General features: G+C 52.2%; 1 protein-coding gene across 6 annotated transcripts in view; it reads left to right on the top strand.

Moving 5' to 3' along the window:
- The first annotated feature begins 1,882 nt into the window (after window positions 1-1,882).
- The window catches only part of PHLDB3 (pleckstrin homology like domain family B member 3), a 31,315-nt gene continuing 9,760 nt past the window's right edge, over window positions 1,883-23,437 (top strand). For 2 of the 6 annotated variants that reach the window (XM_045378811.3, XM_065534526.2), the window contains exons 1-13: window positions 1,883-1,933; window positions 2,400-2,732; window positions 4,468-4,650; window positions 4,880-5,017; window positions 9,219-9,347; window positions 9,815-9,976; window positions 11,473-11,583; window positions 11,734-11,817; window positions 12,513-12,626; window positions 21,497-21,596; window positions 21,751-21,841; window positions 21,925-22,012; window positions 22,292-22,348. In XM_045378811.3, the coding sequence (XP_045234746.2) occupies window positions 2,517-2,732; window positions 4,468-4,650; window positions 4,880-5,017; window positions 9,219-9,347; window positions 9,815-9,976; window positions 11,473-11,583; window positions 11,734-11,817; window positions 12,513-12,626; window positions 21,497-21,596; window positions 21,751-21,841; window positions 21,925-22,012; window positions 22,292-22,348 (1,473 nt within the window). In that variant the 5' untranslated portion in view covers window positions 1,883-1,933; window positions 2,400-2,516. Of the gene's footprint in view, window positions 2,049-2,399; window positions 2,733-4,467; window positions 4,651-4,879; window positions 5,018-9,218; window positions 9,348-9,814; window positions 9,977-11,472; window positions 11,584-11,733; window positions 11,818-12,512; window positions 12,627-21,496; window positions 21,597-21,750; window positions 21,842-21,924; window positions 22,013-22,291; window positions 22,349-23,437 lie in introns of all 6 variants that reach the window. The other 4 variants (XM_065534523.2, XM_045378807.3, XM_065534524.2 and 1 more) reach the window with 4 other exon arrangements.

The following is a 23,437-nucleotide window of genomic DNA, read 5'->3' as shown; positions in this document are numbered from 1 at the left end:
GGAGTTCTGGTTCTGTGGAGAGGCCAGGAGGTCCGGGGAGCCTGCAAGATTGTTTTTTTTTTTTTGAGATGGAGTCTCCCTCTGTTGCCCAGGCTGGAGTGCAGTAGCATGATCTTGACTCACTGCAACCTCTGCCTCCCAGGTTCAAGCGATTTTCCTTCCTCAGCCTCCTGAGTAGCTGGGACTACAGGCACGTGCCACCACACTCGGCTAATTTTTTTGTATTTTTAGTAGAGACAAGGTTTCACTGTGTTAGCCAGTATGATCTTGATCTCCTGACCTCGTGATTCACCTGCCTCGGCCTCTCAAAGTGCTGGGATTACAGGCGTGAGCCACCACGCCCGGCCTGGGAGCCCACAAGATTTCTAACTCACAAGATCAAAAACAAACATATCTGGGGCAGATCTTCTCATCACCTTGGATTAGAACACCGGCTTGCTTTTGAGCCACTTCCCACTTAGCCCTGGGGTAAGGTACTTCACTTCTCTAGGCCTCAGTTTTCTTATCTGTAAAATGGAAGGAATAATCATAGGGTGTTGTGATGCTCTGATGAGTCAATGTGTGTGAGTGCCTGGCACGTGGCCTATCAGTGTTCACCATTAAAGTTATTATCATTTAGAATGATCTTTCGGGTACTTCCTGGCTTGAAGTGACAGTATACACAATGGTTAAGAACATGGACTTTTGAGAGAATGAAGCCTGCATTTTACCGCTTGTAACACATGTAGATCTTGCCTACATTTTTTGTTGTTGTTGTTGTGAGATGGAGTCTTACTCTGTTGCCCAGGCTGGAGTGCAGTGGCACATTCAAGACTTACTGCAGTCTCGACCTCCTGGGCTCAAGAGATCCTCCTGCCTCAGCCTCTGCAGTAGCTGGGATGACAGGTGTGTGCCACCACGTGTGGCATAATTTTTGTATTTTTGGTAGAGATAGGGTTTCTCCATGTTGCCCAGGCTGGCCTTGAACTCCTGGTCTCAAGCAAACCACGTGCCTCGGCTTCCCAAAGTGCTGGGATTACAGGCCTGAGCCTCTGTGCCCAGCCAACCTTGGGTGCATTTGTCCTCCTCAGCTTGTATCCCCAAGTATAAAATGAAGGTAGTAGGCCAGGCTCGGTGGCTCACGCCTGTAATCTCAACACTTTGGGAGGCTGAGGCAGGCAGGTTGTTTGAGCCGAGGAGTTCAAGAACAGTCTGGGCAACCTGGAGAAACCCAGTGTCTACTAAAAAAAAGAAATGGAGGTAGTAATGACTTTCTCACTGGGCAGCTTTGAGGGTGAAATTAAATGACCGGGTATAAAGTGTTTAGCACAGCTCTTGACTTCTAATCATCCCTTTTCATATACCAGTTATTTTCCTGTTTTTGCCCAGAGAGGAAAGGGTCTGGCTGAGACCTTTAACCTCCGCTCTCCACCCCGTAGCAAAGTGTTGGGGGGTGGCGGTATGCTTCCCTCAGTCTCTTGGCAGGTCTCTGACTCAGTTCAGGGCACCCCTTCCCCTTGTCCAGCTCCCCAAACCGGTCAGGGCCCTTCTGAAGGGCTCATTAGAGGGGAGACGTCCCCATCTCCATTCCTGCCTTCCTTTCTGAACTCCCAGGGTCTGGACATTAGAGAGGTGCCCACACAGCGGTGGCCAAGACTCCTCCAGTGGGGCAGGAATGAGGGGATCGAGGGAGACTGGGAGGTCGAGATGCTGAGTTCCACGAGGGTGGGGCCGGTGGGGCCGGGATGGCCGGATGCCGAAGCCGCGGGTGGGGCAAGCCCGTGGCTCCCTCCTCCCTCGGGAGCTGTTGGACCTGTTGTCCCCCCCTCCACTTCCGGGCTGCTGGGGAGGGGGACGGGGCGGCCTCTCTCCTCCCTCTTCCCCTGCCACCTGTCTCATAGGCAGAAGCGGCTGTGCCCAGCGCGCAGAGCGGAGCGCGCCGAAGCCTGAGCTGGTGAGGGGGCCGAGGCTGTGGGGAGGTGGCGGTTGGACTTCGGAATCTCAAGGACTCCGACTCCTGGCTTGTTCAGAGAAGGGCATCCTGGGAGCCCCGACTCCTGGACCCCTGGGTGAGGCGGCATGGGCGCTGTTGCCCTGCACAGTGGGGTCGGGACTAAGACTACGGGGCTCTGGGAAGGACGGGGCGGGAGCCGAACTGCTGAGTCTCGGAGGGAGAAGATGGGTCGCTCTACGCGAGTCCAAGGGATTGTGGGGGGCCGCTGGGAGGGTACGAGGCCTGACACTTGGGAGATGAAGGAGGGGAGGCGGGGTCGAAGAGGCCAGTAGGGGGCGAGCTGCGACCCGGACTCAAATTCCGGTCCCGTCTCCGGGGGCGTGTTGCTTTGGAACCATCTAGCCCCGCCTCTGGAAACTTAAGGACACGCCTCCGTAACGCTCAGTTCAATCCTTTGAACTCTTAGGCCCCGCCTCCTGGGGGGGTCTCCGCGCCCCGGAGCAGACGCGAGCGGCGCTCAGCCCTCCTAGGCCCCGCCCCCGGAGCGCCTGGTCCCGCCCACCCCGCAGGAGCCCGAGCGGCCATGGGGACGCGGAGCAGCCCCGCCGAAGGGACCCCGCCGCCGCCGGTCCCGGAGTGCGACGTGGAGATCCAGCCCCAGGGCTATCCCGAGGAGTCCCGGGAACAGGAGGCTCCCAAGGTACTGGCGGAACCTTCGAGCCGCGGAGGAGCTGAGAAGCAGGGGGAGGAAGAAGAAGAAGTGGGAGAAGGCAGCAGCACGGAGAGCAGCCGCGACGCGGTGAGGGGCCCGAGGGTATCAGCGCGGGGGGCCTGGACCGACGGGGACTCAAGCAGGTGGCCGGACAGGTAGACAGGTAGAGGAAAACCAGAAAGACACAGACCCGGAGACAGGGAGAGAGACCCAGTGATAACAGAGACTACTGAGAGACAGACACCAGGACACGCAGCCAGAGAGGCAGAGACACAGACAGACAGAAACCAGATACATAACCAGATAGACAGAGCCACGGGGAGGCCCCAAGAACGGAGACAAGACCCAAACGGGCGACAGAGACAGAGAGACGGGTATAGAGGAACCAGATAGGTGGCTCACGCCTGTAATCCCAGCACTTGGGGAGGCCAAGGGGAGGATCGCTTAAGCCCAGGAGTTCGAGACACGTCTGGGTAACATAGCAAATCCCCGTCTCTAGAAAAAAATAGGAAATTGTCCAAGCGCGGTGCCACGTGCCTGTAATCCCACTTGCTCGGGAGGCTGAGGCAGGAGGATCGCTTGAACCCAGGAGTTGTAGGCTGCGGTGAACTATGATTGCGCCACTGCACCCCAGCCTGGGACAGAGCAGAACCTATCTCTAAACATGAGAGAGAGAGAGAGAGAGAGAGAAACAGAGAGAGAGAGAGAAAGAAAGAAAGAGAGACAAAGAAAGAGAGAAAGAGAGAGAGAGAGAGAGAGAGAGAGAGAGAGAGAGAGACCAGATAGACAGAGACTCAGAGACAGAGGGATCCAGACCCAGGAGAGACTACTGAACAGAGAGAACCAAATGAGTAAGAGATGCAGAGAGATCAAGAACCAGACAGAGACCCAGAGACACGGAGACTGAGAGACACAGACCCAAAAAAGACAGAGACACAGTGAGACTAGAGACAGAGAGTCAGAGAGAGGGGAATCGAGACAGAGGGAAACCCAGAAATAAACGGCAGAGATGCTCAGAGAAACAAATAGAGAAAAACCTCGAGAGAGGGACATACTCCGAGGGAGAAAGATCTAGTGATTCAGAGGCAGTGGACAGATACCGAATCTGAGAGACTGGGGTCGGGTGGAGAGAGAGAGAGATAGATCCAGGCACTACGAGAAAGTGACGCCAAGAGAATAGGGCCTGGATAGAGAAAAAGAAACACCTTTCATAAGTCGGCTTTACATCCGCCCACCCTCCATAGGGTACTGCAAGCCTCTGTGGTCCGTGTGGTTGGGTGGTCACTGGACTTGCACCCTCCCCCACTCCAACCTTGAATACAGGAGGCTGAGGCCGGGCGCGGTGGCTCACGCCTGCAGTCGTAGCACTTTGGGAGGCCGAGGTGGGAGAATCGCTTGAACCTAGGAGTTCGAGACCAGCCTGGGCAACATAGCATGACCCCCCTCTCTACCAAAAAATAAAAATAAATAAATAAATAAATAAAAGATCTTGGGGTGGTAGTGCGCGCCTGTAGTCACAGCTACCTAGGAGGCTGAGGCAGAAGGATCCCTTGAGCCCGGGGGGTCGATGCTGCAGTGAGCCGTAATCGCGCCACTGCACTCCAGCCAGTGAGACCCTATCTCAGGACAAAAAAACAAAAAAACAAAAAAAAAAAAAAAAGAAAGAAAGAAAGAAAAGAGCCTGCGACAGATTGTGGGAGTGGTGGTTGTGTTAGGTAAGTGGACTGAGACCCGCAGAGGGGGATGTTGGGTGGGGACCAGACCTACTTAGTGATTGCAGGGGGCGAGGCATCTCCACTTAACCACGCCCCCTCAACTTTAGCCCGAGGCTACGCCTCCGACAGCGACTGCGTCCACACCCGCCTCATCCACCTCTTCGGGGGAAGGGGTGCGAGGGGCGGCGCGGCGCCTGCGAGGACAGCAACTGGAGGCATTGACTCGCGTGGCCCTGATGGAGCAGCGAGTGAAGGAGCTACAGCGCCAGAGGAAGGAGCTAAGGATCGAGGTGAGGCTGCGGACCCCTTGGGAAGCCTGGCCCCAACTCAAGGGGAACCCGCAAAGCCGGACTCCCAGCCTTTTCCTCCGATGGGATCAGATTCTAGGCCCTCCGCTCTTCCTCCCTCCAAGTTCAGGTCCCTGGAGTCCATCCTTCCTTCGAATCCGGTAGTTAAGGCCCTGGGCCTCTTCCTTGGACCTAGGCGTCCGAGCCCCCAGCCCTGGCATTCTCTCCGCAGATGGAGGTGGAAGTGGCCTTGCTGCGGGGTGAGCTGGCTGGGGAGCGAGTGGCCGCTCGCCGGGAGGAGGAGCAGCTGCGGGAGCTGCTGGGGCAGCAGGCGGCCTCCGAGCAGCGCGGCCGCCAGCAGCGGGAACAGGTCTGTTTGGCTCACAGGGTCTTCAGCAGCAGCGTCCTTCCTGGTCCATGGATGTTGGTGTGCTCCTAGCCACCTGCGCCCCGGGGTTGTCCCCATTCCCCAAAGGAAGACATTTGGGCTTCCGAGAGAGTGAGGGGCAGATGCCCCTCCTGGTTTTCCTCCTCCCTCCCTGGGCTTGATTTTTGGGGTTCTTCCTTCGTCCCCTGTCCGTTTGCTATTTAAATGTGAGTGTGTGAAAAATTCCAAACCGGCCGGAAGCGGAGGCTCACGCCTGTAATCATAGCACTTTGGGAGGCCAAGGCGGGCTGATTGCCTGAGTTCAGGAGTTCGAGACCAGCCTGGGCAACATGGCGAAACCTCGTCTCTGCTTAAAAATACAAAAATTAGCAGGGCGTGGTGGCGGGTGCCTGTAGTCCCAGCTACTTGGGAGGCTGAGGCAGAAGAATCGCTTGAATCCGGGAGATGGAGATTGCAGTGAGCCAAAATTGCACCATTGCACTCCAGCAGCCTGGGCAACAAGAAGGAGACTCCGTCTCAAAAAAAAAAAAAAAAAAAAAAAGAAAGAAAAAGAAAACTTCCAAACCCACAATAGTCAGGCAGCTCCCATGTCCTGTGCCCACCAGCTTCAGCAATGATTAATATTCTTACATTCTCCTTTCATTATCTCCCATTTGTTTCCATCCCCAGTTTTAAAAGCCAATTCCAGACGTCATGTGGCCTGTACATATGTTTACAGTGTATCAGTGACAGATAAGAAATCCTTTTTGGCTAGGCAAGGTGGCTCACACCTGTAATCCCAGTACTTGGGAGATGGCGGGGCACGGTGGGAGGATCGCTTGAGCCCAAGACTGTGAGACCAGCCTGGCAACATAATGAGACACTGTTTCTGTGAAAAATAAAAATACAATTAACCAGGCATGGTGGCATGTGCCTGTGGCCTCAGACTCAGAAGAGTGAGGTGGGAGGATCAATTGAGCCCAGAAGGTAGAGGCCGCAGTGAGCTGTGATCACAACACTGCACTCCAACCTGGATGACAGAGCAAGACCGTGTCTCCAAAAACAAAACAAAACAAAACAAAAAAAACCACTAATAAGTTCTTAGTATTGTCTTATTTCTGGTTAGTTTTTGTGTTTCCCAGAGTCTCAAAATGCCAGTTAACAGGTAGCTTGTTTGAATGAAGTCCCCAAAGGTCAGTGTGATTGGTTGATATGTCTTCCCTGTTGTTTTATCTCTGGTGGTTCCCACCCACTGTGTCTTCCCCATATTGTTTATTAGAAAAACCCAGTCTTCTGTCCCACAGGCAGAGCATGGCCAATTGCATGCCTGTGGTGCCCTTGATGCCTGTTTCTGCTAGCAAGTGTTGGTTAGAGGGAGAAGTTTGATCATATTCAGAAGTGCTTTAGTGCTTCCTGAGCCGGTGTCAGGAACCTCATCTCTGGTTGTCCAGACCTCATGAGGTCACCCTGGTCTCTCTCTCTCTTTTTTTTTTTCGTGAGATAGAGTTTCGCTCTTGTCACCCAGGCTGGAGTACAATGGCGTGATCTTGGCTCATCGCAACCGCTGCCTCCCAGGTTCAAGCGATTCCCCTGCCTCAGCCTCCCCAGTAGCTGGGATTACAGGCATGCGCCACCATGTCTGGCTAATTTTGTATTTTTAGTAGAGATGGGGTTTCTCCATGTTGGTCAGGCTGGTCTCGAACTCTTAACCTCAGGTGATCTGCCTGCCTTGGCCTCCCAAAGTGCTGGGATTACAGGTATGAGCCACTGCAGTTCAAGGCCATCCTGACCAACATGATGAAACCCCATCTCTACTAAAAATATAAAAAATTAGCCGGGTGTGGTGGTAGGCACCTGTAATCCCAGCTATTTGGGAGGCTGAGGCAGGAGAATCGCTTGAACCTGGGAGGTGGAGGTTGCAGCTCCCAGGAGCCGAGATCACAGCACTGCCCTCCAGCCTGGGCAACAAGAGCAAAACTCCATCTCAAAAAAAAAACTTCTATCTGAAGATTGTAACATCATCAGCGGTCATTACTTGGGTTGGTTACCATTATAGGTTGGAAAATGGTGACTTGTGATTTTGTCAGTTTTTTATTTGCAAGTGTTGTGTATGTTGGAATTTTCTGAGGCTGGGTCCTGGGCCCTCATTTATCCTCAAAGATCACGTATTTCTCCCAGGCCTTCTCTCCAAAGAGAGAAATGTACCCTTCTTCCTAGGGTACTGGCTACTAGGTACTCCTTTCTCACCCAGATCCAGAAATCTCAGTTGCAGCCCCTCCTCCCTCTGTCCCAGGAGTCCAGGCCCCCAGCTCCTCCTCCCTCAAACCCAGGAGTCCAGACCCCCAGCTCCTCCTTCCTTAGATCCAGGAATCCAGGCCCCAGCCCCTCCTCCCTCTGACCCAGGAGTCTGGCTGCTTCTCATTCACCATATCCAAAGCTGACCTCAGCAACTCCCTTCTCCACACTGTTTGTCTTGCTGTCCCTTTGGTCACCAGGCCAGAGTCCTGGACTTTGCCCTGCACACTTCCCTATCTCTCACCTCCAAGCCCATCAGCCACCATGTCCTATCCATTCTGCTTCCTGATCTTCTCTGTCTAGTCCATCTATTTTTCAGCCCTACCACCCAGACCCCAGCTTAGGTCTCACCCTCACTGCTTGGAGGACTCCCGAGGGAGCTGCTCTCCACCTCTCTAACCCACCTCCCTGAGGGATGATTCCTAGTTCCTACTCCATCCTTTCAGTCCTTCTGAGGTTCCCCATATCCCCAGGTTGACCAAACCCCCCGTGAGCTGGACGAGCTGGCCTTCCCACTATCCTCTCCCACCACATTCTTCCCACCATGTTCTTCCCACCACCACATCCTCTTCCTCCCTGGCTGGAGTTTGTCCCCCAGACTTCTTGTACTTTTCAACTTTCATGCATTTGTGCCAAGCTGTTTCCTCTGCCCAAAATGCTCTTCTAGCTCCTTTTATTTTCCCAGATCCAAATGCTCCCTGATTGTTTTGTTTTATTTCATTTTTGAGACAGGATCTCAGTCTGTCACCCAGGCTGGAGTGCAGGCTGCAGCCTCAACCTTTGGCTGACATTGTTCCTCATTCTAGGTTCCCACAGTCTCTGGATTTTACTGCCCCAATCTTTCCAACTGGCTGTGGTCCCACCTGGAGGGCAGGGCCCAGATACAATCCACTTCTGCATCCACCGTATCACATAGCAAGAATATGTTTTGCATTCATTTCTTTTCTCTCTTTCTTTTTCCCTTCCTTCCTTCCCCCCTTTCTCTCTTTCTTTTCTTTCTCTCTCCTTTCTTTCTCTCTCACTTTCTTTTTTTTTTTTGAGACGGAGTCTCGCTCTGTTGCCCAGGCTGGAGTGCAGTGGCACAATCTTGGCTCACTGCAAGCTCCGCCTCCTGGGTTCACACCATTCTCCTGCCTCAGCCTCCGGAGTAGCTGGGACTACAGGCGCCCACCACCACTCCCCGCTAATTTTTTGTATTTTTCATAGAGACGGGGTTTCACCGTGTTAGCCAGGATGGTCTCGATATCCTGACCTTGTGATCCGCCCGCCTCGGCCTCCCAGAGTGCTGGGATTACAGGCGTGAACCACTGCGCCTGGCCTCCCCTTCCCCTCCCCTCCCCTCCCCTCCCCTTCCCTTCCCTTCCCTTCCCTTTCCTTTCCTTTCTCCTCCTTTCCTTTCTTTTTCTTTCTTTTTCTCTTCCTTCTCTTCTCTTCTTTCTCTTCTTTTCTGAGACAGGGTCTCCCTCTGTCACCCTGACTGGAACAGTGATGCAAACATAGCTCCCTGCAGCCTCAATCTCCCTGGCTCCAGGAATCCTCCCACCTCAGCCTCCTGAGTAGCTGGAACTACAGGCATGCACTAACACACTCCACTAATTTTTTTGTTTTTTTGTAGAGATTGGCTCCCCCTATGTTGCCCAGGCTAATCTCAAACACCTGGGCTCAAGAGAGCTTCCTGCCTTGGCCTCCCAAAGCGCTAGGATTACAGGTGTGAGCCACCACACCTGGCCTCATTCATTTCTTTAAAATCGTGGCTCTGACTGTGAGGCAGGCCTGCATAGGAGTGAACCACATAGATGAAGTCCCTGCCTTTGTAAAGCTGCCACCCCAGGCAGGCTCTGAGATGTGGCCGGCCGCTGCTTCCCCCTCTACGCTCAAGCTGAGGCTGAGAACCTGGTTGTTCTTTCAGGAACAGAGGCGGCTGAGCCAGGAACGGGATCGCCTAGAGGGTCTTCGCCAGAGACTCCGGGAGGCCCAGGGACAGCTCGACTCCCAGCCAGAGGACCAGCGCGAGCGGCTTCTGCAGCGTGTGCAGGAGGTAATGGCCCTCTGGTTCTATCTTTTTTGTTTTTGAGACAGAGTCTTGCCCCATTGCCCAGGCTGGAGTGCAGTGGTGCGATCTCGGCTCACTGCAACCTCCGCCTTCCAGGTTCAAGCGATTCTCCCAACTCAGCCTCTCGTGTAGCTGGGACTACAGGTGCGCACCACCACACCCGGCTAATTTTTGGAATTTTAGTAGAGACAGGGTTTCACTGTGTTGGCCAGGCTGGTCTCGAACTCCTGACAGGTGATCCACCTGCCTCAGCCTTCCAGAGTGCTGGGATTACAGGTGTGAGCCACTGTGCCCAGCTGGCCCTCTGGTTTTTAGCCCCCTCCTCCCCCAGGACCCAGGAATCCGGGTCTTCAGTCACCTTATTCCTCTGACCAGGAGTCCCAGCCCCAGCACCCTACTCCCTGGGGCGCTAGGGATCCAGACCTCCAGCCTTTTTGTGTTCCGACCTATAGATGAGGGAACAACTGGATGTGGCCCAACGCGCCTATGAGGACCTGGAGTTCCAGCAACTGGAGCGGGAGAGCCGGCAGGAGGAGGAGGATCGGGACCGCCCTGGGCCCCAGGCGCCAGACCCCAAGGTCCAGGAACTTCAGGCCAGCACGGCGCAGCACAGAGTGAGTCATGCCCGACCAGCGCTGCCCCCTTTGCTGCTCCTCTCTGTCTCCCCTGCTCTGTGTCTGCCTTTTTCTCTGTCCTCGTTTCCTACCTGTCATGTTCTTCTGAATAGTAACAACAAGAGCTGGTACTGATGAAACATTTACTATGTGCCAGATATGGTCCTGAATGTTTCATGAGCATTTCCTCATTGAATCCTTACAACAAACCTATTGAGGCAAGTCCTATTACGTTGTTTTTTTTTTTCCATGTTATAAATAAAGAAGCTGAAGGTCAAGATGCTTAAGTAATCTTTTCAAAGTTTCTTTAGTAAGGGATAGAGCCAGGAGTTTTTTATTTTTATTTTTTGAGATAGGGTCTCACTTTGTCACCCAGGCTGGAGTGCAGTGACATGTTCACAGCTCACTGCAGCCTCGACCTCCTGTGCTTAAAGCGATCCTCCCACCTCAGCCTCTCGAGTAGCTGGGACCACAGGTACGAGCCCCCACACCTGGATAAGTTTTGTATTTTTAGTAGAGATGGGGTTTCACCTGGTCTCAAACTCTTGGGCTTAAGCAATCCTCCCACCTTGGCCTCTCAAGGTACTGGGATTACAGGCATGAGCCACCGTGCCTCGCCACAGCCAGGATTTGAACAAACTTGGTATTCACCACCACATTCTTTGCCTCTGTTCCAAAAAGATGCTCCATAGATCCCTCCTGGGAGCTTCACATTCAAGGGTCTGACTTGTCAGACCCTTGGGAAAAAAATGGGCATGTTTGACCATATTTAACACAGAGTTTCCCAAAGTTTTGGATTAGAAAGCTCGACCGGGCTCAGTGGCTCACACCTGTAGTCTCAGCACTTTGGGAGGCTGAGGCAGGCAGATCACCTGAGGTTGGGAGTTCGAGACCAGCCTGACCAACATGGAGAAAGTCCGTCTCTATTAAAAATACAAAATTAGCCGAGCGTGGTGGCGCATGCCTGTAATCCCAGCTACTTGGGAGGCTGAGGCAGGAGAATTGCTTGAATCTGGGAGGCAGAGGTGGCGGTGAGCCGAGATTGAGCCATCACACTTCAGCCTGGGCAACAAGAGCGAAACTGCGTCTCAAAAAAAAAAAAGCTCTTCTGTGGGTTTCCTTTCCCCATCTGTTTCTGGATCTTTTTCCTGTCTCACTGGCTTTTCCTTTGTCTCGGGTTGTCTCTATTTGTCTCTGTTCTATTTCTATCTTTTCTTTTCCCTGAATCTTTGTCTACATCTCTGTCTTTTGGGGCCTGTCTTGGTTGCTGTTCTCTCTGTCCATCCCTTTCTCTTCATCTTTCCCAGATCTCTTCTGGACCCTCAAAAGGGAAGACGGTCCAGGGAGCTGAACGCTGGGTCCCCAGCCCTGGATGCTCCGATCCCGTGGTCTCTGGGAGGGGCTGGAGCAAACCCCAGCCCTCCAGGCAGACGTGGTTCTGTGGGAGGGTGGCTGGGGCCTTGGCAGATGAGTAACCGGGACAGGGTGCTCTGCAGCGCCGAATCCGGGTCCTTGAAGAGCAGCTCAAGTCACTGGGGGAACAGATGGCAGCCGAGAGCCGGGGGCTGAGCCGGAAGAAGGAGGAGGCCCTTCAGGCCCTGTCACAGGTGAGCTCCCTGGCACCTGCCCTACCATCCTCACTTCCCCCTGGGGCACCCCACCACCTCCCCGCACCCCGGATGTCTCCTGACATTAGGGAAAGCAGCTAGGACAGCCCATTCTGACTTTGACACGTAGCTGTCCATATCTTCTGGTAGGAACGGAGCCGGCTGCTCGAGCTCAATTGCCTTCAGGGAACACCTGGCGGGGACTTCTCTGAGCCCAACCCAGCCCTCACTAAGGTATGGGGATTTTGTATGCCTCTCGGTCCCTCCTCCCTCAGACTGGAAAGTCCAGGCCCCAGCTCCTCCCTCAGACCCAGGAGTCCAGACCCTAGCCCCTCCTCCCTCAGATCAGGGGTCCTGCCCTGAGCCCCCTCCTCCCTCAGACCCAGGAGTCCAGGCCCCAGCCCCTCCTCCCTCAGACCCAGGAGTCCAGGCCCCAGTCCCTCCTCCCTCAGACCCTGGAGTCCAGGCCCCCAGCCCCTCCTCCTTCAGACCCAGGAGTCCAGGCCCCCAGCCCCTCCTCCCTCAGACCCAGGAGTCCAGGTCCCCAGCCCCTCCTACCTCAGACCCAGGAGTCCAGGCCCCCAGCCCCTCCTCCCTCAGACCCAGGAGTCCAGGCCCCCAGCCCCTCTTCCCTCAGACCCCGGAGTCCAGGCCCCCAGCCTTCCTCCCTCAGACCCAGGAGTCCAGGCCCCCAGCCTTCCTCCCTCAGACCCAGGAGTCCAGGCCCCCAGCCCCTCCTCAGGGAGCCAGCAGTCTCTGCCCACAGCCCTATGCTGGGAGACTGGACACTAAGGACCACATTCCATCTCTCCTTAGTTTTTCTTTCTGAGAAATGGGTGGCACTAGAGGCATGGGCCAGAGCGTGTGGGAACTCATGGTTGCTCTGGGGTCCCTCCTGCTCCCACGAACTTTTACCCCCTCTCCTGCAGCTGCTGTTCACCCAGAAGACAGACCACCAGCTACTGGTGCTCCAGGACCCCGCGGCCCACTCCGCTGCCACCCCTACTTCTTCTTGCCTCTTCTCTGTCCACAGCTCCCTGCAGGTACCTCCCCCACTGCCTCTGTTTCCCCATATGTCTTATTGGTCAGCGGGGAGGGAGGGGCTAGGAGCAGAGTCCCCAAACTGGGGTCTCCAGAACTTCCACTCTGATTTTCTATACGGGGGTGGGGGGATAGGAAAGGCTGGCCAAGAGGATATTCCTATGACTCCAGCTTTATTATTATTATTTTTTTCTGCGTAACACCCACCCCTGCCCTGGTGAAATGGGAACATGTGCACCCAGGAGTAGACTTTAAAGGCAACCGAACAGTGTATTTTAATAAGAAGGTCTCCCCTTCTCAGAAGTAATGCAGCTACTTGTGTTTTGAGAATCCTTCTAGACTTCCTTAAAACTGTGGGGATCGGGGGGCAGCTCATTAACAGTTACAACAGACGGCCAGCACGGTGGCTCATGCCTGTAATCCCAGCACTTTGGGAGGGCAAGGTGGGCGGATAGCCTGAGGTCAGGAGTTCGAGACCAGCCTGGCCAGGATGGTGAAATCCCATCTCTACCAAAAATACAAAAATTAGCCTGGCATGGTGATGTGAGGCTGAGGCACGAGAATTGCTTGAACCTGAGAAGGCAGAGGTTGCAGTGAGCCGAGATTAGGCCACTGTACTCCCGCCTGGGCGACAGAGTGAGACTTTGTCTCAAAAAAAAAAAAAAAATCCCTAATCTAAAATGCTCGAAAACCTGAAACTCTTTGAGTGCCTACATGACGCTCCAAGGAAATGCACATTGGAGCAGTTTGGGTTTCAGAGTTTTAGGTTACAGATGCTCAACCCAAATATTCCAAAATCTGAAAGAAAATCCCAAATCTGAAACCTTTCTGGTCCCAAGTATTTCCGAGAAGGGATATTCAACCCGTCCTTTTGAAAAAGATGTGTATTAGCTACTAGTTGGCTTTTCTTTTTAAAAATGATATATTTTGAACATATTTATGGGGTACATATGATGTTACATGCATAGAATGCATAATAAGTCAGGGTATTTGGGGTATCCATCTCAAGTATTTATCACTTCTGTATGTTGAGAACATTTCAAGTCCTCTTCTAGCATTTTTTTTTTTTTTTGACAGAGTCTCACTCTGTTGCCCAGGCTGGAGTGCAATGGTGGGATCACAGCTCACTGCAGCCTCAACCTACCAGGCTCAGGTGATCCTCCCTGAGTAGCTGGGACCACAGCCACGCACCATGTACAACCACACACCACCTTGCACCACCACACACAACCACCCACCACCACGCACAACCACGCACCACCACACCTCATCCACCACACACAGCCACGCATCACCACGCACCGCCATGCACCGCCACACACAACCATGCACTGCCACACACCGCGCATCGCCACGCACCGCCATGCACCGCCATGCACCACCACGCACAACCACGCACAACCACGCACAAGCACGCACCACCAAGCACAGCTGATTTTTGAAGTTATTTTGGTACAGATGAGGTCTCCCTATGTTGCCCAAGCTGGTCTTGAACCCTTGGGCTCAAGTGGTCCTCCTGCTTTAGCCTCCCAAATTGCTGGGGTTACAGGCATGAGCCACCATGCATGGGCCCAATTTGCAGCAATAGGGTCTCACTGGCTTTTATTTATTTATTTATTTGTTTGAGACAGAGTTTCACTCTTGTTGATCAGGCTGGAGTACAATGATGTGATCTCAACTCACTGCAACCTCCGCCTCCTGGGTTCAAGTGATTCTCTAGCCTCAGCCTCCTGAGTAGCTGGGATTATAGGCGTGTGCTACCACACCTGGCTAATTTTTGTATTTTTAATAGAGATGGGGTTTTGCCATGTTGGCCAGGCTGGTCTTGAACTCCTGACCTCAGGTGATCTGCCTGCCTTGGCCTCCCAAAGTGCTGGGATTACAGGTGTGATCCACTATGCCTGGCCCACAGGTTTTTATTTTTTGACTTAACTCTATCTTGGAGATTGTTTTATATTGATATATTTAGAGTTGCCTCATTTTTAATGACTTTACAATAATAATAATATTAACAAAAGCAATAATAATAACAATGGTTTTATTGAGTCATTATAGTGTGCAAGGCGTGGTTGCAAATGCTTCATGCTGATTGGCTTACTGATTTGTCTTTGCAACAAATCTGTGAGCTAGGTTCTTGTTTCCATGGCAAAAACACCATGACAGAGAGGTTAAGTTGTTTAACCAGCTAGTATGTGGAAGAGCTGGGATTTGAACCCAGGAACTCTGTGTTCAGAACCTAGGTTCTTTTTCCCTTTTTTTTTTTTTTTTTTTTTTTTGAGATAGGGTCTGCCTCTGTCACCCAGGCCAGAGTGCAGTGACATGATCTGCCTCCCAGGCTCAAGCCATCCCACAACTTAGCCTCTGGAGTAGCTGGGACTACAGCCACCACACCCAGCTGATTTGTGTATGTGTGTGTGTAGAGACGGGGTTTTGCCATGTTGCCCAAGCTGGTCTTGAACTCCTGAGCTCAAGCAATCTTCCTGCCTCAGCCTCCCAAAGTGCTGGGATTACAGGTGTGAGCCACCACGCCCAACCTCCTAGAGCCTAGGTTCTTAATCACTCTGGGCTTGACATTCCACTGTGGGGACATGGAACAGCCCTCCCTCTGCAAGTTGTGATTTGAGGTTTTTATCAACTTTAAGCAATGCTGTTAAGAATACGAGTGTGGGCCGGGCGCGGTGGCTCAAGCCTGTAATCTCAGCACTTTGGGAGGCCGAGACGGGCGGATCATGAGGTCAGGAGATCGAGACCATCCTGGCTAATACGGTGAAACCCCGTCTCTACTAAAAAATACAAAAAACTAGCCGGGTGAAGTGGCGGGTGCCTGTAGTCCCAGCTACTCGGGAGGCTGAGGCAGGAGAATGGCGTGAACCCGAGAGGAGGAGCTTGCAGTGAGCTGAGATCCGGCCACTGCACTCCAGCCTGGGTGACAGAGCAAGACTCCGTCTCAAAAAAAAAAAAAAAGAAAAAAAAAAAAAAAAAAAAAGAATACGAGTGTGTGGGCTGGGCATGGTGGCTCATGCCTATAATCCCAGCACTTTGGGAGGCTGAGGCGGGTGGATCACCTGAGGTCAGGATTTTGAGACCTGGGCGACAGAGTAAGACTGTGTCTCAAAAATAAATAAATAAATAAATAAATAATAACAGTGTGCGGCAGCTCATGCCTGTAATCCAGCACTTTCAGAGGCTGAGGTGGGTGGATCCCTTGAGGTCAGGAGTTCAAAACCAGCCTGGCCAACTTGGTGAAACCCCATCTCTACTAAAAATACAAAAAATTGGCTGGGCGCGGTGGCTCACGCCTGTAATCCCAGCACTTTGGGAGGCTGAGACAGGCGGATCACAAGGTCAGGAGTTCGAGACCAGCCTGGCCAACATGGTGAAACCCTGTTTCTACTAAAAATACAAAAATTAGCGAGGTGTGGCGCACATCTGTAGTCCCAGCTACTCAGGAGGCTGAGGCAGGAGAATTGCTTGAACCCAGGAGGTGCAGGTTGCAGTGAGCCGAGATCATGCCACTGCACTCCAGCCTGGGTGACGGAGTTAGGCTTTGTTTAAAAAAAAAAAAAATCAGCTGGGTGTGCTGGTGCGTGCCTATAATCCCAGTTACTCAGGAGGCTGAGGCAGGAGAATAGTTTGAACCCAGGAGATGGAGGTTTCAGTGAGCCAAGGTCGCACCACTGCATGCCAGCCTGGGCGACAGAGTGAGACTCTGTGGCGGGGCGCAGTAGCTCACGCCTGTAATCCCAGCACTTTGGGAGGCCGAGGCGGGCAGATCATGAGGTCAGGAGATGGAGACCATCCTGGCTAACACGGTGCAACCCCGTCTCTACTAAAAAACAAACAAACAAAAAATCAGCCGGGCATGGTGGCGGGTGCCTGTAGTCCCAGCTACTCGGGAGGCTGAGGCAGGAGAAGGGCATGAACCTGGGAGGCGGAGCTTGCAGTAAGCCAAGATCGTGCCACTGCATTCCAGCCTGGGCAACACAGCAAGACTCCGTCTCAAAAAAAAAAAAAAATATTGTTATTTACTAATCAATATTAATAATACTAATTTTAACACACTTAATATAGGTCAGGGTCTATTCTAAACCATTTTATCACTTTGAACCTTATGGAATTGCTATTACTTGGAGGCAAGAAACAGTTGTATACTGGCAATTCCCCTGGCTCAACCTAATATATAAAATTTCATTTTTTCTTGGGAACCCCCACAAGCAGGTTCCGTCATTATTCAGGTGAAGGGTTAGCAGATGTTCTTCTGTATGGGAAATTAACTTTCTAGCTGCTACCCCTGGAAACCTGATGAAGGTAGGTGTCAGCTGTGTTGCCAGGCAACGTGACTTAGAATAGCAATTACCCTTATTAGTAAATTGCATATATGAAAATACTTGGTGGGACGCCATGTCCAGTCCTATGGAGTTGTCACCTGAGTTGTTGGCTCCTGTGCACAGGAGGCCTCTAAGCCCAGGTGTACCCTGTACCCACCAATGTGGATCTCATTGCTTAGCTCCTGGATCTCACCTGGGGGCCACCCATGCTTCTACATGCATTGTGTGAGGTCACTCGTTTAATTCTTGCAACAACCCAGGAAGGGCAGTGAGATGTTACCCACTTTACAGAGAGGACACGTCGCTTGAGAAGAGAAATGACTTGTCTACGACATGCACCCAGGAAGTGGCAGAGCTGGGATTTGAACCCGAACCAGCCTGTTTCTATGGCCTGCTGATGGCTTATGCGGTTCCTACAACATAAGTGCCATGCAGACAAAGCTGGGGTCTGTCCTGCCCACTTGGTTCCTCAGTGCCAAGTATCTAAGATCTCCCAGCTAGGAAGTGCTGGGAATATGGCTGAAAGGAAGGAAAAAGTCAAGAAAAGTCAAGAAAAAGTCAAGAAAAAGTCAGGGATTTGAGCCTCAGTTTCCTCTCCATGAAGTGGAGCTAACATTTCTCAACTCCCAGAGTTTTTATTTTTAATTTTTAATTTTTAAGACAGTCTCGCCGGGCGCGGTGGCTCACGCCTGTAATCCCAGCACTTTGGGAGGCTGAGGCGGGCGGATCACAAGGTCAGGAGATCGAGACCATCCTGGCTAACACGGTGAAACCCCGTCTCTACTAAGAATACAAAAAATTAGCCGGGTGTGGTGGCGGGCACCTGTGGTCCCAGCTACTCGGGAAGCTGAGGCAGGAGAATGGCGTGGGCCCGGGAGGCGGAGCTTGCAGTGAGCCGAGATCCCGCCACTGCACTCCAGCCTGGGCGACAGAGCGAGACTCCGTCTCAAAAAAAAAAAAAAAAAAAAAAAGACAGTCTTGCTCTGTCGCCCAGGCTGGAGTGAAGTGTATGGTGCGATCTTGGCTCACTGCAGCCTCTACCTCCTAGCCTCAAGTGATTCTCTGCCTCAGTCCCCCAGGTAGCTGGGATTACAGGCATGCGCCACCACGCCAGGCTAATTTTTGTATTCTTTGTAGACATAGGGTCTCACTATATTGCAAATTCCTGAGTTCAAGTGATCTGCCTTCCCCGGGCCTCCCAAAGTGCTAGGATTACAGGTGTGAGCCTTCATGCCTGGCCCATTATTTTCTTACCCATGATTCCCCTTAACCCCTAAATATTCCTAAATTTACTACCTAATGTCAAGCCCATTCTCTTATACAACCACAGTTCAATGATCAATTTCAGGAAACTAACACTGAGACAATACTATTAGAATCCACAGATCTTATTTATAATGTCAGTTGTTCCACCAATGTTTTTCCCCCCCTTTCTTTCTTTCTTTCCCCTTCCTTCCTTCCTTCCTTCCTTCCTTCCTTCCTTTTCTTTCTTTCCTCCCTCCCTCCCTTCCTTTTCTTTCTTTCCTCCCTCCTTCCCTCCCTCCTTCCTTCCTTCCTTTCTCTCTCTCTCTCTCTGTCTCTCTCTCTGTCTGTCTCTCTGTCTGTCTCTCTCTCTCTCTCTCTCTTTCTTTTGGCTCACTTGCTCTTTCTTTCTATTTTTTTTGGCAGAGTCTTGCTCTGTCGCCCAGGCTGGAGTGCAGTGGTGTGATCTCGGCTCACTGCAACTTCTGCCTCCCTGGTTTAAGCACTTCTCCTGCCTCAGCCTCCTGAGTAGCTGCAATTACAGGTGCCCACCACCGCGCCCAGCTAATTTTTGTGTTTTTAGTAGAGACAGGGTTTCACCATGTTGACCAGGCTGGTCTTGAACTCCCGACCTCAGATGATCCGCCTGCCTTGGCCTCCCAGAGTGCTGGAATTACAGGAATGAGCCACTGTTCCTGGTCCCACCAGTGTTTTTTTCTAGCAAAAAATTCACAAAAAGAAAACAAACTTTTTTTCTTGGCTCAGGAACACAGGTTGCATTTAGTTGTCGTGTTTATTTGTTTTTAAAAAGTTAACATTATCCTCATTCAAAATTCACATGGTGTGGGAGGATATTCAGAGAAGACTCTGCGGCTCTTGTTCCCCCTCCTACGCTGTTCACTTCCTGAGGGTCACCAGGGTTCCCAATTTCCCATGTGTTCCCCGGAGATATTCTGTGTTGACACAGCTAGTCATGTACATACTTTTCCCCTCTTTTTATGCATACCTAGTTTATTCTACGCTGTTCTGTACTTGCTTTAAAAAAAAAAAAACTTTAAAAGACAGATCTCACTGTCGCCCAGGCTAGAGTGCAGTGACGCGATCATGGCTCACTGCAGCCTCAACCTCCTGGGCTCAAGTGATCCTCCCACCTCAGCCTCCCAAGTAGCTGGGACTACAGGTGCACGCTACCACACCTGGCCTTGCTTTTCTCTTGGATATTATGTTGTGTTTTTTTTTTCTTTCTTTCTTTTTTGGATCTTATGTTCTCTCTGGATATAGGATGCATCTTCCTCTTGTTCTACACCGCAGAATTGTCCGTGGAGTCAGCTGGGTGCGGTGGCTCATGTCTGTAATCCCAGCACTTTGGGAGGCCGAGGCAGGTGGATCACTTGAAGTCAGGAATTAGAGACCAGCCTGACCAATATGGTGAAACCCCATCTCTACTAAAAATACAAAAATTAGCCTGGCGTGGTGTCACACGCCTGTAATCCCAGGTACTTGGGAGGCTGAGGCAGGAGAATCGCTTGAACCCAGGAGGTGGAGGTTGCAATGAGCCGAGATTGCGCTACTGCACTCCAGCCTGGGCAACACAGTGAGACTCCAACTCAAAAAAAAAAAAAAAAGGTCTATGGAGTGCATAAGCCATGGTTCATTTACCTTGTCCCCTTCTGATGGGCACTTAGGTGGTCTCCATGCTTTTGTTAGCACAGATGGCACTGCAGGGAATGACCTCCAACTCAGATCACTTTGCATGTGTATGAGTGTACCATCGGCTGAATTTCTAGAGTGGAATTGGGGCTCCATGGTTTATGCATTTGTCATTCAGATTTTTTTTTAAAAAGCGAAGTTGCTCTCCATAAAGCTTGTTCCAGTAGAACACCCCCAGTATTACGTGAGGACATCTGGGTTTCCTACATAGCCACTAGCACAGTGGGGTTTTTGTTTTTATGTTTTACTTATTTATTTTTTTTGAGACAGGCTCGCTCTCTGTCGCCCAGACTGACTGGAGTGCAGTGGCACAGTCTCAGCTCACTGCAACCTTGACCTCCTGGGTTCAAGCGATCCTCCCACGTCAGCCTCCACAGTAGCTGGGACTGCAGGCACGTGCCACCACGCCCGGCTAATTTTTGTATTTTTTGTAGAGACAGAGTTTCACCATGTTGCCCAGGCTGGTCTCCAACTCCTGGGCTCAAGCAATTTGCCTGCCTGGGCCTCTCAAAGTGCTGGCATTATGGGTGTGAGCCACTGTGCCCGGAGGCAGTGGGATTTTTTTTTTTTTTTTTTTTTTGAGACGGCATCTCACTCTGTCATCCTGGATTTCAATGGTGAGATCTTGGCTCACTGAAACCTCTGCCTCCCGGGTTCAAGCAATTGTCCTGCCTCAACCTCCTGAGTAGCTGGGATTATAGGCACGTGCCACCATGCCTGGCTAATTTTTGTATTTTTAGTAGAGACAGGGTTTCACCATGTTGGCCTGGCTGGTCTCGAATGCCTGACCTCAAGTTATCCACCCACCTCAGCCTCCCAAAGTGTTGGGATTACAGGCATGAGCCACCACACCTGACCCACAGTGGGCTTTTTAGAAAGAGTTTCATTGAGGCATAACTCATGTCCCCATACAATTCATTCATTTAAATTGTACAGTTCTGTGTCTTTTAGTATATTCAAAGTTATGCAAACATTACCACAATCAATTTTAGAACATTTTCATTACCCCCCAAAAGAAACCCTGCATCCCTTAGCCTCTCGGTTCCCCCATCTACCTCAGTCCGGGCAACCATTATTCTACTTTCCATTTCTATGTTAATTTGCCTGTTCGGGACATTTCTTTTTTTCTTTTCTTTTTTTTTTGAGATGGAGTCTCGCTCTGTCACTCAGGCTGGAGTGCAGTGGCGCGATCTTAGCTCACTGCAAGCTCCACCTCCTGGGTTCAAGCGATTCTTCTGCCTCAGCCTCCCGAGTATTTGGGACTACAGGCGCCCGCCACCATGCCCGGCTGATTTCTGTATTTTTAGTGGAGATGGGGTTTCGCCGTATTGGCCAGGCTGGTCTTGAGCTCCCGGCCTCAGGTGATCCACCTGCCTTGGACTCCCAAAGTGTTGGGATTACAGGCGTGAGCCACTGCGCTCGGCCTGACATTATAAATGGGATCATACCCCTGTGAGGTCCTTTCACTCAGCATATGTCGACAGTAGCGTTTTGATTTGTGCTGACTGGGTGGTGGTTTCACTGGACAGTGCTCTGACTTAGGGTGGCGATCAAGCCTTTTTCCTATGCTCATGGGCCTTTTGTGTTTTCAGGGCTCCATTGGCCTCCAGAGGACCGGGAGCCTGCACCGGAAAAGGGGAGAGAGGGCGAGCCAGAGAGGATCCCCCCGACCTCTGTCCTTCCATTGTACTGGTGAGGATCCCCCTGTTCCCCGCTTCCTTCCCGCATCAGCACCCATCCTGCAGCAGACGATGGAGGAAACCCGCACCTCTGCCTGCAGGGGGAGAAGTGGAGGGGCTCAGGCCAGGGTGTATCCAGCCCCGTAACCTGGTCCCCTCTATCCTAGAATCCCTGGAGGCCTCAGCTCTCCCGCCAGCAGTGGGGGACTCCGGCAGATATCCCCTCTACCAGCTGCTGAACTGTGGCCGTGGGAATAGGTGAGACGTCAGGGAGAAGGTGGGGAGATGGGAGAAGAGGCCCAGCCACTGTAACCCACCCCGTCTGTGTTCCCTCCTCCTAGCTGTGGGGCCGTCCACCCGGACATTGCCCACATGGAGCGGCTCCTGCAGCAGGCCATGGCGGAGAGGGAGCGGCTGCTCAAGGCCCGGGTGAGAGCCCAGGCCATCCTCTTAGGAACAGAAGACTGCCCCAGCCCTTCTTCCCTCAGACCCGGGAGACCCCTAGTCCCTCCTCCCTCAGACCCAGGAGTCCAGGACCCCAGCCCCACCTCCTTCAGACCCAGGATTCCAGGCCCCTCCTCCCTCAGACCCAGGGGTCCAGGCCCCCAGCCCCTCTACCCTCAGAACAGGGAACCTAGGACATTCTCCAGCCACCCTATCATCTTATGGGCTGGCATCCTCATTGAGTGCTTCATCCTGAATCCACAGGAAGGAACAAGAAGGGGTACGGAAGCTTCCTCAGGCCCTGCTGTCCCTGCCATCACGGTCAGTCCCACCCCTGCCCTCACGCCCACCTCTCCCTGCTCCGTTTCTCCCCCTGACCTATGCCCTTTCTTACATCTGACCCTTTCCTTTCCTCCAATGGAACAGAAAAGTGTCCGGGGCTTGGCAAGGGAAACGGAACTGCAGAGGACCAGTTCCTGTTCCCATGACCTGTCGATGGTCATCTCTATGTGTGGCAGGTCCTCGGGTAACTTGCACTACTCTGCCTCGGTTTCCTCTTCTGTACATTGGTGACAATGTCAGCAGTCAGTACAGAAGGACAAGTCCATGCTGGGACTTATTCCTGGCCTCTAGCAATCCTCCTACCTCAGCCTCTCAGAGTACTGGGATTATAGTGTGAACCACCATACCCGGTCCATGCTGGAACTTTTCAAAATCATTTAAAATTTTGTTTTTGGCCGGGCGCGGTGGCTCGTGCCTGTAATCCTAGCACTTTGGGAGGCCAAGGTGGGTGGATCACCTGAGGTCAGGAGTTTGCAACCAGCCTGGCCAACATGGCAAAAACCCATCTCTACTAAAAATACAAAAATTAGCCAGGTGTGGTGGCACATGCCTGTAATCCCAGCTACTCAGGAGGCTGAGGCACGAGAATCACTTGAACCCGGAGGTGGAGGTTGCAGTGAGCCGAGATCACACCATTGCACTCCAGCCTTGGCGACAAGAATGAAACTCCATCTCAAAAACAAAAAACAAAAAACAAAAAACAAAAAAACAGAAACCAAAAAACTGTTTTTATTTTCATTAAAAAAAAAAACTTTTTTTTTTTTTTGGCCGGGTGCGGTGGCTCACGCCTGTAATCCCAGCACTTTGGGAGGCCGAGACGGGCGGATCACGAGGTCAGGAGATTGAGACCATCCTGGCTAACGCGGTGAAACCCCATCTCTACTAAAAAATACAAAAAACTAGCCGGGCGAGGTGGCGGGTGCCTGTAGTCCCAGCTACTCGGGAGGCTGAGGCAGGAGAATGGCGTGAACCCGGGAGGTGGAGCTTGCAGTGAACTGAGATCCGGCCACTGCACTCCAGCCTGGGCGACAGAGCAAGACTCCATCTCAAAAAAAAAAAAAAAAAAAA

The sequence above is a fragment of the Macaca fascicularis genome, chromosome 19 (assembly GCF_037993035.2).
Source record: "Macaca fascicularis isolate 582-1 chromosome 19, T2T-MFA8v1.1".
In the NCBI taxonomy this organism is placed as follows: domain Eukaryota; kingdom Metazoa; phylum Chordata; class Mammalia; order Primates; family Cercopithecidae; genus Macaca; species Macaca fascicularis.
This window is presented reverse-complemented; position numbering and strand designations above follow the sequence as displayed.